General features: G+C 40.3%; 1 protein-coding gene across 1 annotated transcript in view; it reads right to left on the minus strand.

Moving 5' to 3' along the window:
* The window catches only part of C2CD3 (C2 domain containing 3 centriole elongation regulator), a 152,607-nt gene that overhangs the window by 3,265 nt on the left and 131,588 nt on the right, over positions 1 to 17,754 (minus strand). The window contains 4 exon segments of the mRNA XM_020989582.2: positions 3,425 to 3,533; positions 5,741 to 6,671; positions 9,237 to 9,451; positions 12,475 to 12,636. Coding sequence (XP_020845241.1) covers positions 3,425 to 3,533; positions 5,741 to 6,671; positions 9,237 to 9,451; positions 12,475 to 12,636 — 1,417 coding nt within the window.

A 17,754-nucleotide genomic window follows, 5' to 3' on the forward strand; every position in this document is an offset into this window, starting at 1 on the left:
CGAGGGACTCCTGGGAAGGAAAGAGGGAATGAAAACAACTCACCAGCCCCTGTGGAAGGAGGAGGTGTAGCTGGAGATGTGGAACGTGGAGAACTAAAATTTTAACCTTTCCATTTTAACCTTTTAACCATTCAAGACTCTCATCCAGTTAGGCAAACAGGATCAGGATCCAAAAGTATCTTGACAGGCTAGAACATTGTACTGAATTTAATAAAGTCAGTCAAAAAGTACTTAACTCCTCCTACGTGCCAGGAGCTGAACTAAGCACTGGGGATACAAAGAAAGACCTTCCTTGTCCTCAAGGAACTTTACAATTCAGTGAGGGAGACAACATGAAAACAACTACATACAGACAGTATCTGCACAGGATAAACTGGAAATAATAAAGGGAACGAATTAGCATTAAGGGGCATGAGGGTAGGCTTCTGATATGGGATTTGAGTGAGACTTGAAGGTAGGAGGCAGAGATGAGGCAGGAGAGTATTCCAGCCATGGGGGCAGCCAGTGAAAATTTATGGAGTTGGAACATCAAGGAAGCCAATATCAATGGACCTCAGAGTATGTGGAAGGGAAGGGGGAGTAAGATGTAAGTAAAAAGACTAGAAAAGTAGAAAGTGGTCAAGTCATCTAAAGGACTTTAAAAGCCAAACAGAGGATTTTCTATTTGTCTTGAAGGTGATAGGGAGCCACTGGAATTTACTAAATGGGGGGGCAGCTAGGTGGCACCTAGGTGGCACAGCGTATAGAGCTCTGGCCTTGGAGCCAGGAGGACCTGAGTTTAAATCCAGCCTCAGACATATAACACTTACTAGCTGTGTGACTCTGGGCAAGTCACTTAACCCCAATTGCCTCACAAAAATAAAAAATGAAATAAAATAAAATAAATGGGGAGGGGTGTGTGTCATGGTCAGACCTACACTTTAGGAAGATCACTTTGACAGCTGAGATAGAGGGATTGGAGTGGGGAAGAGACTGAGGAAGAGAAATCAACCCACAGTTCAGGGTAGTAGCAGTATCAAAGAAGGAAAGGGGGCATATGGTAGCGTTGTTACAAAGGTAATAACGAGAGATTTGAACAGGAGGGGGTTGAGAGAAAGTGAGGACTTGAGGGTGATGCCTAGGTTGGGAGCCTGGGTGGATACGAGAATGGTATTTACTCTCAACAGTAACAGGGAATTTCAGAAGGGAGAAGGGCTTGAGAGGCAAGGTAATGTTTTCAGTGAAATTTTGTTAGTAATAAATTTTAAATCCTTCACTTCATTTCAAAATCAAATATACCAAGCAGAGGTTTGGAGGAAGTGTGGCTAGGCAGTCTGCATGAACATGACCATCATGAGTTACCAGGTTTGTTGTTTGAGTGTTCTGCTCAGCCCCAGAGGGCAGCACCGGAAGCAGAAGATGGAAGTTACATAAAGAAGTTTTAGCTTTAAATAAGGTAAACTGAGCTGCCCCAAAGGGATAATACAGGAGAAGGAGTTTCCCTTCAGTGGAGATCTCCAAGGAAACAATGAATGGCCATTTGTCAGAATTGTATTTAGGGGGCAGCGAGGTGGCTCAGTGGATAGAGCACCGGTCCTGAAGTCAGGAGGACCTGAGTTCAAATCTGGCCTCAGACCAAACACTTGACACTTACTAGCTGTGTGACCCTGGGCAAGTCACTTAACCCCAACTGCCAAAAAAAAAAAAAAAGAATTGTATTTAGGTTTTCTTTCAGAGTACCCTCCATATTTGAAATTCTGTGATTCTAAAGCTCCTTGGAAAACGTGAGGCTTGAGCTGGATCTAAAATTACAGAGAAGATTGGGGGGCAGGGGGCACAGGAAACAGAGTGATCAGACATTCTGGTGAGGAGATAAGGAATACGACCTGAACAAAAGGCAGGGACTCATAAATGACCATCTCCTTCATCTCACATATCTAAGCAGTCTTTGTCCTTCTCTTGTCTGCCCCACAGCCTCTACCATAGTTCAGGCCTTCATTCCCTCTTACCTACACTACTGCAATGGCCTTCTAATTGGTCTCCGTGCCTCAAGGCTCTCTCCTCTCCAGTCCATGATACCCACAGATGTGAGAGTGACATTCCTGAAGTACAGGTCTGACCATGTCAGTCCCAGATTTCTCTCATTCAGTAAACTTCAGGGGCTCTCTATTACCTCTAGGGACAAATACAAACTTCTCTGTTTGGACTTTAAAGCCTTTCATAATCTAGCTCCAATTTATCTTCTTAGCTTCATTATACAGGGTGTCTCAAAAGTCTGGGCACGGTTTTCAGCTTCCAGGGTTTAATAATGTACTGCAGCTGCTGGAAGCCCAGGACATCACACTTCTTCAGCCATTCTCGGGTGTAGCTGAGAATGGTTCTCCTGCTCTTCCTCACACCCAGGCCTCAACCTCCTGTCTCTCTCTCCTCACATCCACCTCTGAATCCCTAGTTACCTTCAAAGTTCAGCCATCTCCGACACAAGTAAGGCCCCACCCCATGAGGAGCCTCCTCTCCTGCCCAGGCACCTGGCATTTGTTTTGTATATACTCCTAACCATGTACATGTTTTCTCTCCTGATAGAAGAATGCAAATTCCTCCAAGGCAGAGACTTTTAATTTTTGTCTATATCCCCAGAATCTACACAGTCCATGGCACACAGGCAGCATTTTGCTGACTGATGCATGATCACAAGATCCTTTCCAACTCTAGATCTATGGTGCTCCAGACAGCCACTTGACATCATTAACTATATACAGAGCACTGGGCTTGGTGCTGGGAAAGTCAGACAATTTAGACAAGACGTAGCATAACAAAGAAAACTCCTTCACAGAGTTTACTTTCTAATAGGAGGCACGTTAGGAAGTTTTTCTTTACATCACTCTACTTCTGGGCAATGCTCATCTACTTCTGCTCTCTGGGGACAAGCAGAAACACATCTATTTATTCTGTCCCATGATAGATATTGGAAGAGAACTATCAGATACTTCCTAAAGTATCCCCCACTTCCTAAAACATGGTGCCAAGAACAGAGTATGCCAGGTGTGATCTTACCAGGTCAGAGGATAATGAAGCTGTTACGTCCCTTTCCTGAGCACTCAACCTAATTTTTGTAGTCTAAGATAAAAGCAGTGGCTTCTGAGTTACAATGCTTAACTCATGTTAAGCTTATGGCCAATGAAACTTACAGGTCTTCATATCTATGTCCCCCACTGAAATATAAGTGCCATAAGGACAGGCAGAGAACAAGTTTTAAACTTATCTTGTATCCCCAAACATGGCAAACATGGGGCTAGATACGAGGAAGGTGCTCACTTCTTACCTGATGACGGATGGGCACCATTTTAGGTAGACTGCAAGGGGCACGCTCACTTGTCACACTGATGTTTACCAAAGAAGCAAGTGAATATTGTCTCTCCGGGTAAGAACTTTGCTTTGCTCTTACCTGATGGGCTGTGATTGATGGTGAAGCTGCAGAGAGAGAGAGCATCCTCATTGATTCCTCCAAGTGCTGGGGTGAAAGGAAGAAATTAGGGACTACCAATGGCTCTGGTCTGAAGGAAGGAGTGAGGGAAAAGTATGTCCAGACATTCACTCTTCCTAACATATCTGTTACTCCTGTTAAGTCAGGCATTTATTCATGCCCCTCTGTGTCTTGACTCATGCTATTTATTCATATGGCCACAAGATTTGGAACTGAAGGGATCTTAGAGATCATCTAGAGGGCTAGAGAGAGAGGGGAAAGACTTAAGATTCTGTTCTACTAAAACATGAAGGTCTTTTTCACATGGGCTTCTGTCTAGCCTCGTTCACACATGCAGAAAATACCACAGAATCTGAGCTGGAAAGGACTACTGACCCACATGCCTCCTTCTAAAAAACTCTATAAAAAATTTCTGATACTAGTTTTTGCACTTAATCAGGATATCCCTAATGAAGATATAAGATGGGAATAGGTAGGCTTTCACAGAGTTTTCTATAGCAGAATATATCTTCTCAGTCACACAATTAGTTGACATATGTGGAAAATATATCATTGTCTTGGTTGTTAATTATAAAAAAAATTGATTCAGTAAAGCAAATTGCAGCTTTAAATTGGTCTTCAATTCAAATGTTACGGCTTCCTCATAGAAGTAACCACAGAATAACTTTGCTTGATAATTCTCTAATTTCCAGTACCATGTGAGGTAACATTTGCTTGCCACAGGTGTTGTCAATATCATAGAGAATCCTCTGCACAAAGATAAAATAGGAAAGGGATTCTCTACAGCCTGTGAAGTTCTCCAGATATTCTTGTTCATGAATGACATGGTATTGATGGAATCCCCTAAACACCATAAAAGTACAAGACACTCTCAGTAGGATTCCATAGCAGCTCCAAAGACTGGCTCAGTGAACCATACACGAGAAACATGGAGATGAAGAACACATATTCTTAGATTGTGACATGCAATGAGGTGGGCAGCCACTTGAGCTGGACTATCAGGATAGATATCAGTACTTTGAACAGGTATTTTAGCTGGATAATGAGCTGGGCCCAGAATCAAATGGGAATAAGCTGGGTAGGACTGCATTTGGAAAGAAGCCTCTTACTTTCAACGATCCCAAATTGTTCACCAAGTAATCCCCTGTTATAGGAAGGGCCTTGAGAGGCTGTCTTTTGGTCCAGTTCCTTGATCATCCTGCCCTCTTCCACAGTCTAGGTCATCTGGGAGTCATCTTCTTCTAGGAAATCTTTCTGTACTTCAATTCTCCCCTGCTGCAAAGAAAGTAAATTTTTTTTCTGCTCTGATTTTTCCTATAACTTTGCCTACCACTCTTTTTCACTTAATTTCACTCTACTTTGTATCAGTTTGTGTACTTTCTATCCTAATTCAATCAAACAAGAATTTATTAGGTATTTATTTTGTTCCAGGCACTGTGCTAGGCTGGAGATACAAATTAAAAATATTAAACAATAAGCTCAAGAACGCTCTCCATCAGAGCCAAAACCAGCTCCCTGCCCAAAAGCAGTGCTTAAGTGTCTACCGAAATGAATGAACACAAACCTGCTGTGAACCCATAAGGTCCTCTTCCTTCTTGGGAGTGGTGTCTTAGTTATCACCTTGGGTGAAGACAAATCCTAGGTCTCTAGGACAGGCCCACTTAGCAGGAGGGGTGAAGGAAATACTTGGGGATACCTTCCTGATGCCAGTGTGGCAGTGGCAAGTATGAGGTTGGGGGCTGGAATCGGAGCACTGTGAACGGCTGTGTGACTGTCAGCAGGTCAACAAACCTCCCTCGGCCTCAATGCCCTCCTCTGTAAGATGAGGACGCTGGATTCTCTTCAGTTCTAAATTCTCTGAAATCATAGGATGCTGGTGACTCACTTTTTACATTCATTTTTTTTTGGCCCTGACTGGAATCACAGAATCACAGACAGACTCTTATAGGTGGAATGGATGTCAGAGGTCATAAAATTCAATTCCCTCAGAAGTGATTCCCTTAAAGGAGGACTATGCTAACAACCACCCACTAGATCAAGGTTTCTTAATCTTGGTTCTGCGAACTAGTTAAAAAAAATTTCTTTTGGGTAACTATTTTGGTTGGTTTCCTTTTATAATCCCATGTATCTTACTTAATGCATTTAAAAAGATGATTCTGAGAAGAGATCTACAGGCCTCCCTAGATTGCCCAAGGGGTCCAGGAAAAACCCCTGCCACAGATAAACTTGAGGGTCAGTTAAATGGACAAGTTACCAGAGAAGACACCAAAAGGATACAGTAGGAGGCTTTGCTTTGGGGATTTCTCTGACTCTGCCAAGAGGACTTCAGGCTTTTCACTACTTCTGGATGATGACAACTTTGCAGACAGCTTCTCATCATGGTTGCTGTCCTTGTTTCCACAGCTCTTATCTAAACAGGAGGTTCCAGCTTGGGGAACTAAGGCAGTTTGATCAAGAGCAAAATCTCCATTGTCTGAAGAGTCACTTGACTCACTGGACTCCAGCTTCTCTTCCTGTGCTGTTTCGAGGACCAGGGACAAGCTCCTGCCCTTACTAGTATCTCCTTGAGATAAACCTGTTACTTTGTAGTTCTTTTGATGTGTAACCATATCTGTACTCAATCTGCAGACACTGTCTGTTTCTGCTATAGGATCAGGGGAAGACTGGGTCCTGCTGGGTGGATGTAGGCAGCTGTCCTGCCACATCTGGGGGTGGGAATTATTTTCACCACTCTCATCTTCTCTGGGGGAGTGTTTTGAAGCTGAGGTACAAAGGTCATCTTTCTTTACCTCTCTTGGCAGAAGGTCAACTGCCACATCTTCTTCTGATGCAATACTAGACCAAGGACTGGTCTTATCTGTCATGGTTGTAATTTCGTTGAGGGTTCTGGGCTGTACGAAATCTTCTTCATAGTCTTCATCACTGGAGGTTCGGGCTACCTCAGAATCCTCTTCAATCTCAATCACTTTCAAGGCCAATGGAAGGTTATTTTCTGTTGCTTCTTGGTTTAGGAATTTATCCAGTGTTTCCTTTCCAAGTGGTGGTGTTTCAAAAGAGACAGGAGAGAGCTGGTCCTGGGGTAGAGCATTTCTCTCTTCTTTATCCTCTTCTCTATGAATCCTTAGGAGACTCTTGCCTTCAGGGTTTTCACTCCCTACCTGATGAATATTCGACAATGATGAAGAATCCTTGGTTAGAGTCTGCAGATCTGAACAACAATAAATATAAAAAAATGCAGTCAGAAGACCTGAGTTTGAATTCTGGCTCTCACATACTATCTATATGACCTGGGCAAGTAACTTCGGCCTCTTTGTGCCTGTTTCCTCATTTGTAAAATTAGGAACTGAACTAGATGATCTCTAAGGTCCCTTCCAGCTCAAAATCTTAGTATTCCCCATGGAATCCTCATAATTACTATTTTCCCAAGTTACCAACTGCTACCAATGTTACTCACTAATTCACATAGTCAGAACAAACCTTATAGGTTAGTGAACCCCATGAACCAAAGACATATTCAATCTGGTAACATTTCTAGTCCTTTAGTATGCCTAATATCAAAGGAACAAGTTTTTATCTATTTTCATACTACAGATACAGAGCTCAGCTGGAACCCTGGTTTACTAGCAGTGAGGTGTCACTAGGCAAATCCCTTGGTTTCTCTAAACTTCAGATTTCCCCTCTGTGAAATGGGATTGGAAAAGCCTATAGTATCTGCCTCAAAGAGCTGCGGTCAGGATAAGAAGAGATAATTAATGCATGTCAAAATGTATGACCACAGTGTTTATTTCTTCCTTTTAAAAAAAAGTTGTAGTGACACCTTGTGTCTTTATGATAGAGTAATTTCTGGAAAAGACCTCCAATCTTCAGTTCAGACTGAATCTTCTCTTGTAACAAAGAAACATAGTTAATGATCGGACAACAGCATCAGGTCATACAAACTTAGCTCCTCCCATTGTAATAGTGTTTTATAGTTTAAAAAGTGACTTCCTCAAATAGTCTTGTGAGATAGGTAGTAAAGTGCACTATAAATATGAAGTGTTATTCTAACAGAGAAAGTAGAGCACAGTGGAATGAATGGTGCACCTAGATCTGAAATGGCTTCCTGGTGTAAGAAATCATCTTCAAGCTTCAAGTCAGCCGCCATCCTCCCATAAGGGTGTAAAGCTCCCTGACTGCAGGTTCTGTGTTATTTTTTATCTCCATATCCTCAATGTTGAGTAACATGGCCTTTCAGAATAGGGACTTCATTAATGTTTGCTGAATTGAGTGGAATATTTGAAATGCCAATTATGGCCTGAAAATAAAACAGGAAAACTCCACCTCCGCTAAAAAGACAAAGGAATGATTCTTGAAGAAATGTCAGTTGCAGGTTTGATGGGGAAAGGGTAGGTAAGAGCACAGAAAGTTCACTGCAAACCCCGATGGCAGGCACTGGTCTGTGCGCATAGGAGGTGTTCAATCAATATCTGCTGACTTAGTGAATGAATTGTCTCTAGGCAGAGCAGGGGAACAAGTAAATAGTGAAACCTCTGATTCACTGATAGAGTGCATTCCCAATTATTATTTTTTTGCTCCTTAAAAAGAGCCTTGTGAATGAGGTAGGGCCAGGAATATCATCCCCATTTTACACAGGAAGAACGCAAGATCCTTGAAAGCAGGGACTGTTTTACTTTTTTATTTGTATCCCCAAGTGCTTTGCACAAAGTAGATGCTTAATAAATGTTTCATTCATTCCATGTATTTCATTCTGTATGAGGCAGAGGAAAGGAGGAAGCTAAGGCACAGAGAAGGACATAACTGGCTTAATGTCATGCAGTGAGCCAGTGACAGAACTAAGACCAGAACCCAAGTCCACTGACTCCCAGCACAGGCCTGTTTCTTTTACCTCGTGCTTTTCTAAACTGTAAAGCCAACTTTTGGATCCAGGCTCAGGAGTATTATAAAATATCTGGAAGGAACTAAGCATGCTGTCAGTGAAAGCTCAGGACAATAAAATGAAGATGTTAGCTAGAGAAGAAAAGGCTTTGGCAGAGGCATGAGAGCTGTCTAGAAGAACATAAAGGGTTTATGTCCCAGAGAAGATGTCTTAGACTTATTGTGCCTGGGCCTAGAGGCCAAAAGCTAGAAGCCTTTCTCCTAGGGGGAGCTGCCAAGGCAGATTTGAAAGGAAGTGCTTCCTAACAAATAAGAACTCTCTCCAGGTGCAATAGGCTACTTCAGATGGTCACAGATTCTCCTTTCGGGAAGTCGATGCAAAGTCTGGACCACTACTTGTGAGATGGTCTAGAGGGATTTCTTTTTTTCAGGTATAGACTGCATTAGATGGTCACTGACATTCTTTCCAGCTCTGAACTTTTGTAATTTTTGCACCTGGGAATGAATCCCCCTTCTCCTACTTCATATCTCTGTGATCTGGGACAAGCTACTTACTCTCATTCTCATTTTCCTTACCTGCAAATTGATGAGGGTTGGATTAGACAAGCTCAAAGATCTCTCCATAATAAAATCTCAGGATCTTATTATCCATGCCCCCACACTCCTAAGCCCAACATTCTTTCTACTGAACTACTATGCTTTACCTCGTGACTTAGGTCTCTCCTAGACGGAGGAAAGTTTTTTACTCCTTTTTGTTGTTCTAGTTAAATTGCAAATATCTGGATATTTGGCTCTCTCCTATCCCTTAAAGCTCCCCCCACCCTTTTCTCTTCCCTTCTCACACAGATGGGCTTATCTCAGTAACATGAAATCACCACGAGGGCCACCAGCTTCTTACCAGTAATCAGGGCACTGACTTGAGATACCAAGTAATTTGATTTTTCTAAAATGTGGTGGCTCCCTAAGTCTGGGCTCCTTGTCTCAACATCCTGATGACTGTCACTGCTCTCCTGGGGTGGCTGGGTTGAGTGGCTGAAGGTGAGCTGAGGGTAAGACTTGGTTAATTTCTGGTTGAAGTACTTCTGAATCTGATCCAGTTCATTTAAGTTTTTCCTGTGAGATGGAGAAAGAGGAGAGAAGAATGAGAAAGAGGACATTGAATCTTATAATCTCACAGCTGGAAGGAACCTCAGATATCATTTCATTCAACCTGTGCCTGAACAGGAATTGCATTTACGTCTCAAACAAGTGGCCATCCAACCTCTGCTTGAAAGACCTTAAGAGGGGCAGCTAGGTGGTACACTGGATAGAGCTCTGGCCTTGGAGTCAGGAGGACCTGAGCTTAAACTGACCTCAGACACTGGACACTTAGTACCCATGTGACCCTGGGCAAGTCCTTTAACCTCAATTGCCTAGCAAAAAAAAAAAAAAAGACCTTAAGTAACTGGAAGCTCACCACCTTATGAAAGAACTAGTTCCAACTGGCAGAAGGCTCCTCACTCTAACTTCTACTCATTGGTTGTTCTTCACCCTGTCTAGGCACTCCCAATTTTATATCTACATTAACAAGGCAGTATTGTAGTTAGTCTCCCTTGTTCTAGTCTTGTCCCCCATGTTATGTCCTACAAAGATCAGTTGCTTTGGTCATTTCCTTTCTACGCTCAAAGGTCACCAGTGAATGGTTGTACTAAATGTGAGCCTGACAGCAGGGGCTGTCCTGTAGCCCGTGTCCTGTATTTGTATCCCCATCACTAAGCATATGGCTTTGCACATAATAAGCACTTCATAAATGCTTTTCAATCATTCCTGCTTATAGCATAAAGTCCAAATTCCTAACCTAAGCATCATTTAAAAGACCAAGTCAAATGTCAGGAATAAGAAGCCTTCCTTGATTAGCCCATCAATAATGACCATCACAAAGCACTTTGTACCACTCATGCATGTAATATGTGATACTGTATATTACATATAATATTGCACATTGTTAATTATTTATGTTTGCCTCTTATTAAAAGGCAGCTTGGGGCAGTGGAAAGATTTCTAGATTTGGAGCCAGGACAGGTCTCAGTTCAAATCTCATCTGTGATATTTATTAACTGTGTGTCTATGGGCAAGACATTTAACCTTTCCATGTGTATTTCACTATCTAAAAAATGAGGATAATAATACCTATGGTACATAGCTCTAAACAGTTGTTGTGAGGTTCAAATGAGATAATATATAGAAAGGTACATGCATTGCAAGTCTTAAAGCACTATATAACTGTTAGCTATCATCATTGTCATCATTGTCCTACCAGAATGTGAGCTCTAGGATGTCAGGAACTGTATTTTATCTAAACTCTGTGTCTTCTCCAGCGTATAACACAGGGCTCTCTACACATGGTAGGGATTTAATAAATGTTTGATGAATGAACAAGTATGCAAGACCCTGCAAAAACTACCCCTATCAGATCTCTAGTAATCTACCAATAATCTCCCTTCTTTGTCCTCCTCAACAAGAGACCTTGATCCCAGCTGGGACAGTATTCTCAATATCCCCATCCCTATATGCCTGCTATGCTCACAACTATCTCTATCCCTCAATGCTGTTCCCTAAATCTGGAATGTCTCATCACCACCCTCCTTGTCCACCAGTCTAAATGCTGCTCCATCCTTTAAGGTCCAACTCCAGAGAAGACTTTCCACAATCATTCCAGCCTATACTCATTTCTCATAGGATTCACAGTCAACAGAACCTCCACCAGGCACTTGAATACAGCATCTTATATTCTCTACTTCACAAATTTGAAAGTCTCTTGGAGTTCACATAGATCAATCCCTCCACTTCACAGTGGGATTCAATCACTGTCCCAGTGCCATGCCCCTCATCAGTGGCGGGGTGCACACAGACTTCTGGGTGGTAACAAGCTTCCAGCCTTGAGATCTGGTTTATGCCTTTTTTTTAAGGCTATAGGAGGGCAGTAACTTTGAGATGCACCGTGGTACTCTTAGAGCTCAAAGGGAGAATTTGCCCCACGGTTTCAATCCCAGTATTGTGAGACTAGAAAGAATCCCAGCAAATCACCTTTTTCACTATCTGAGGCACTGTTAGTATGCTGGGAAAAAAAATCAGGGGGCAGCTAGGTGGCACAGTGGATAGAGCTCTGGCCTTGGAGTCTGGAGGACTGAGTTCAAATCTGGTCTTAGACACTTGACACTTACTAGCTGTGTGACCCTGGGCAAGTCACTTAACCCCAACTGTCTCACCCAAAAAACAAACAAACAAACAAATAAATAAATAAAACCAGGACATCAGTGGTATCTCCACTTACTAGCCAAATGACTGAGAAAATAACTTAATCTGAGTCTTTCTATAAATAAAGAAATCTACAAAATAAAGATGTTATTACCTATAGGTTCCAAACCTGATAATGTATATGGAACATGACTTATGAACTATAATGTGTTATATTAAGTATAAGGTATTTATTACTGTCGTTATTATCATCACTATTACAAATATATGACAAGGAAACTGGTATAAGAAAATTTCATCATAAGGGCATGTCTTTTGCCTTTTTTTGTATTCCCAACACTAAGCATGGTGTTGAACATAGAAGGTACTTAATAAATGCTTACTGAGTGACTACAATGACCCCTGGTTAATTTATGTAAAACACCGCCAACCAATCACATGAGTGTGTGGGGCAACATTTTGACAGTCCAGACCCATCCACTGAGAGAAGGGCATTAATGGCTCCATACTTGCTCCACAGGTTCATGTTCAATCATTTCATTTATTGAGAGTCTGGTTTCTTTTAGTTTATATTCTTACAGTTACGGCACATAAAAATGTTCTCCTGGTTCTGTTTATGTCCCACTGCATCAATTTATACCACTTTTCTCATGTTTCTCTGAATTTTTTGTATTGTAATTTTACCACAATAACATACCATTACATTTACATGCCACAGTTCCACCAGTCACCAACTGATGGGCACCCACTTTGTTTTCAATTCTTTGCTACCAAATTATGCTAAAATATTCCAGTGAACACAGGGCCTTTCTTTTTGTCTTGATTTCCTTGGAGAGTAAGTCCAATAACAAAATAACAAAGCCAAATATTCCAGATAATTTTTTAAAAGAAATCCTCACCTGAGAGAGGTCAGGAGTGAATTATGGGATGAAAAAGCTAGTGAGCCCACTTGGCTGTCATTCTGAATAATCCCTTCAGCTTGCTGCAAGGATTCATGAAATCGGCGAACATTCTGCATATGCTCTTCATGACGAGATGCCTGGCTTCTCAAAGATCCCCTTCTGAAAAAAATTAATATATCATTAAATGCTTCCTTTGGGAAAAAACAATTTGTACACAAACATAAAATATACCTAAGTAGATGGTACAATGATGAAAAATATAGATTGCATACTGAAAAAAGAACTAAAAAAATGTAAAAAAAGGGAATAATATATTTAGTTCAATTACAGTTAGGGAAATAAAATTCTTATCTATTAAAAAGAAAAAATTACAGGAAGCAAAATGGGTAAGTTTGACTTCATAAAAAAAAATTTCTTTACAACAAAAACAACATAACCAGCATAAAAAGAAAAATAACAGTGGAAAAATATTTGTAGCAAGTAAAACAAAAAAACCTTGTCATTTAAATTGTATAAAGAAACACAAATATTCAAGGGAAAAATTATTTCCTAATACCAATTTGTGCAAGGATAAACAAATGACAAATTATTATTCAAAAAGTGTCATCCCCTTAATAATCAAAGAAATCTAAATCTGAAAAACTCTGAGATAACATCTCAATCCTCCTTTGGATAATGGGAACAGCTTGCCAGCTCTGTCTGTATTTCTTTCCCTACTAGAAGAGAAGATGAACCACAAGATATAAAGAGTGTGACCAGGTAACAGAATTTGAAAGGAAACCAGGAGGGCTTATAGGACAGCGTGATGTGGTAAAGATAAAAAAGCAGCACTAGATTTAGTCAGAAGACCTGATTTCTAATTGTTCCCTCCCCCCTTTTTTGGCAATTGGGGTTAAGTGACTTGCCCAAGGTCACACAGCTAGCAAGTGTCAAGTGTTTAGTCTGAGGCCGGATTTGAACTCAGGTCCTCCTTACTTCAGGGCCAGTGCTCTACCCATTGCGCCACCTAGTTGCCCCCTGATTTCTAATTGATAACTTTGCCATTCCTACCTCTAAGTGACTCCTTAGGCAAGTCACTTAACCTCTCTAGGTCTCAGTTTCCTCCACTGTAAAATTCTGGGCATTGAACTAGACAATTTCTAAAGTTCCTTTCAATTCTTTCCCCTCCCCCTTCTGAACTTTATAGACGTCAGTCAAAACGAAAATTTCCATATACACTGTAAAAGAGAGAGGGTTACAATCTGACTGAATACATTCTGTATAATAAAACCAACGTAACCAGTATAAAAAGATTAGATCAATAAAAATATTTGCAGCAAGTAAAACTGTGTATCTATTATGTACATCTTGCTTTTCTTTTAAAGTATGTAATATGTTCATCATGTTACTTTCAAAATTTTCCTGCTCGTTCTGTTCCTTCTTCAGTGCATTTCAAAAATGTGCTTCAAAAATCCTCTTTTTTTTTTCTTTGTTCCTCCCCTCCCTATTGAGAAAAAAGGAAAACAAAACTTTTCTAAAAAATTTGTGCAGTTCAGTCAAATAAATTCCACACTGGATTTGTCTCAGAATGAATGTTTCATACTGTCCTCCAAGTCCATCCATTCTCTGTCAGGAGGAGGGTAGCATGTTTCATCATTCATCCTTTGGAACCTTGGTTGGTCATTTTATTGATTACAGTTAAGTTCTTCAAAATGATTTGTTTTTACAAGGTTGCTGTTACTGTATAAACTCTTCTCTTGGCTCTGCTCACCTTCATATAGACTTTTCCAGGTTTCTCTGAAACCACCTCCTTCTTCATTTTGTATGGCACAATAACATTCCATCCCATTCATAAATCACACTTTGTTCAGGTAATTCTCAACTGAATGCATGTTATGGAAGAGGTGCTAACTGATGTTAAATCCAGTACTCTCTGTCACTGTGTTGTTCTGTCTCACTATATATGCTAACTACAAATAGGTAAAAGGAGAAACACACACACACACACACACACACACACACACACACACGGTAAAGGCAAAGAAACAGGAGTGACAGGGAGGAAAGTACATTAAGAGATAGTAATAACAGGTCAGTTATTCTAGATATTTGAATTACTGAAGTCTCTTTTTGAGTTTAGCTGCAAATGAAGTGATTCTGTTACTCATTAAATTATGTTCATAAAAAATTATTATATCGATTTATAATTTTTTTTGTCTTAATAGGAATAGGGTTGAAGTTAATGTAAAAACAATAAAAAATGATGCCCAAATCACTATTCCTGTAAAAGACAATAAGACCAAATCAAAAATCAAATAAAAACCATAAAATTAAATTTGTAAATTTATTCAGATGACTTCCTTACTGAGGATGAACACAGAACTCTCATATCTATCACTCCCTCATCTCAAACCTAATCAGGTACTTACTTGGTTCCAAAATTTAATTTACCCTTCATCCATCTAATATAGTAGGATGTTAACAGTGAACAGAACAGAGAATGTTAAATTCTAACAGAAACATCAGAACTGGAAAGGCCCTTGGAACACTGAATGTTAGAGACAGATAAGACCTTGGAGATCACCTGCTCCAAGAGAAACACGAGGCCCTAAGGAATTACTTGCCTCAAAATTATCAACAATCTCAAAACTGCTAAATCCATTGGGTTCTTCTCAGTCCAAATAAACCTTTTGGTTACTTCTGACCATCCCATCCTCCTACATACACTTTTCTAGATGGCTTCTACCACACTGTTCTTTCTGTTCTCCTACTCAAGCAGCCACTTTGTAGTTTTCCTTTGTTGAAGCATCATCCTCCCCCCATTAAGCATGCATAGCCCCTGTAAGGTTCTGTCCTGGGCTCTCCTTTCTACACCTTCTGTCTTCCTGGATGTTCTTCAAGCAAGACATTCTATCCCTCAGCTCCAGGCACTTTCTCTGGCTGTTCCCCATGCCTGGAATGCTTTCCCTCCTCATCTCTACCTCCTGGCTTCCTTTAAATCCCAAATAAAATTCTGTCTTCCACAGGGAGCTTTTCTCAACCTCTTTTAATTCTAGTACTCTCTTAATTATTTCTCATTTCTCTCTACATATAGCTTGCTGGTATATATTTGTTTGCTTGTTGTATCCCCCATTAGATTGGAAGCTCCTTGAGAACAGGGTCTATCTTTTGCCTCTTTGTATCCCCCAGAGCTCAGCACATAGTAGGTGCTTAATAAATGTTTACTGACTGACCATATCAGCTTCAATAAGTTTAATATCTGTGAAGATGATTCCCAAATTTATATCCAACCCTAATTTCTTTCCTTAACTATGATCCCGTATTTCCAGCTGCCCGCTGGATATCTCTACATGTATGTCCTATAAACATTTCAAACTCAACATGTATAAAACAATCAGTTGTCAAACCTTTCCAGTTTTACCCCCATAAAACCTCTTTTATCTGTCTTTTCCTCTCCAATTACATACACAGCCACTCTTCCTATTCCCATTACATACACAGCCACTAAACTATTACTAGTTTAGGCCAGTATCACCTCGTTTGGATTGTTCCAATAGCCTTCTAACTGGTCTCAGTACTTTTAGGTTCTTCCCTTTTTTCAATATATTCTCCCCATAGCTGCAAAGTTAATATTTCTAAAATACACGTCTGACCGTAACACTCTCCTGCTCACTCTCGGTAACTCCATTTTATATTGCCTCTAGGATAGAACACAAAATATGGAGCCAAGCATTTCTAAAGCCCTTTGCAATCTAGCTCCCACCTAACTCTTCAGATCTGTTTCATATTACATCCCTTTCATATACTGTTTTCCAAGCTGTAGCTAACTTGACATCTTAGCTGCTTCAAAACTGGTATTATAGTTCCAAGCTCTATGCCATTTCACAGGTTTTCCTCATTCCTGAAATGGGATTCCTCTTTATTTCAACTTCCCATCTTTCTCTGAGGCTCAGCTCTGGTGCCATCTTCTACATGAAGATTTCTCCCTTCTCCCAGTTGTTAGTGTTTTCCTCAAATTATCCTGTATTTATTTACTTGTGTATGTGTTGCATTCTTCCAGGAAATGTAAGCTCTGTAATGTCAGAGGAGGTTATTTTGTTTATTTTGGTACTCCGCACACCTCATTCAGTAGAAGATAGGAGATGAGGTTCTTGGTCTCTTGGGAGACTGAGGCCAATCAACGGTGCTTTCAATGGATGCTTTTCTCATCATCATCATCATCATCATATCATCATCATCATCACAATCACCATCACCATCATAATACACCAATCTTCATACAGGGCAAGGTGGACAAAGATGTGATGCTTATGGCATCTCATAGAAAAAAAAAGTTGGTTTGGCTTTCAGGAGGCAAAGAGACTTTTTGGATTTTTATTTTTTTAAGCAAAGAACTTCAACCAAAACGAAAACTACTAGGCAATAACAAACTAAATGTGGCATTTGAAAAGTTTGAGAGACATAGTTTCTGGGTAATTTATCATTTTATTAATAAGGCCAGCATGTTTATTAATAAAAGGATGGTCATCTGGCTGTCTCTCTTAGACCAAAGACCCCTCACAGTGGTGGGCTCACCGTTTAGATACTCTTGGAAGAGTAGGTGTTCCTGAGGATGGCAATTAAGTTTGACTGTTTAACAAATAATGAGAAAATGAATATTACAATGAGAGGCTGGGCTATATTACAATGGGGGTCTTGGTGCATATGACTTGGATCACCCAAATCTTGGTCAAAGAGACTTATTGATTTCTACATCACCTGTTTGACAAAAGGGACAATCAACACTTTTCCAGACTTGTTTGAAATAACACAATGAGCAGGAACGCATCCAACAGCCTAAATTTAGAATTCCTTTTACTGTCTGATTAGATCTTGGCCTGAGTAAATCTTTGAGAGAGATTTCTCACACTGGTTGATTTCTGGATGAAGAATTAGAAAAGTAGAAAAAGCTTTTGTCTAATTTGGATAATTAGTTATTAATACAAGAGAGAAATAATCATTTCTCACACTAAATCACACCTGAAGGTTTAGTTTTTCTAACAATCCAGTGATGTAGAGACCACAAATGTTAGTTTGCATGTTAAAGTCAGGAAACTGAGGCTCAGAAAGGTGAGGTGGGAGAAATGCTCCTTCCTTTGTGGTATAAAGTAGAAGGGCTCTGGAAAGACTCCTGTGGTAACAGGTAGATGCCAGGTGTAAAGAGCACTGGGCAAGGAGATGAGAAACCTATTGCAGCTCTGACATTCTACATTCTAAGATTCTTTCTGGTTGACATTCTGTTCTCGTGAAAAATTATGC

The sequence above is a fragment of the Phascolarctos cinereus genome, unplaced genomic scaffold, assembly GCF_003287225.1.
Source record: "Phascolarctos cinereus isolate Bilbo 61053 unplaced genomic scaffold, phaCin_HiC Scaffold_726;HRSCAF=1367, whole genome shotgun sequence".
Lineage (NCBI taxonomy): Eukaryota > Metazoa > Chordata > Mammalia > Diprotodontia > Phascolarctidae > Phascolarctos > Phascolarctos cinereus.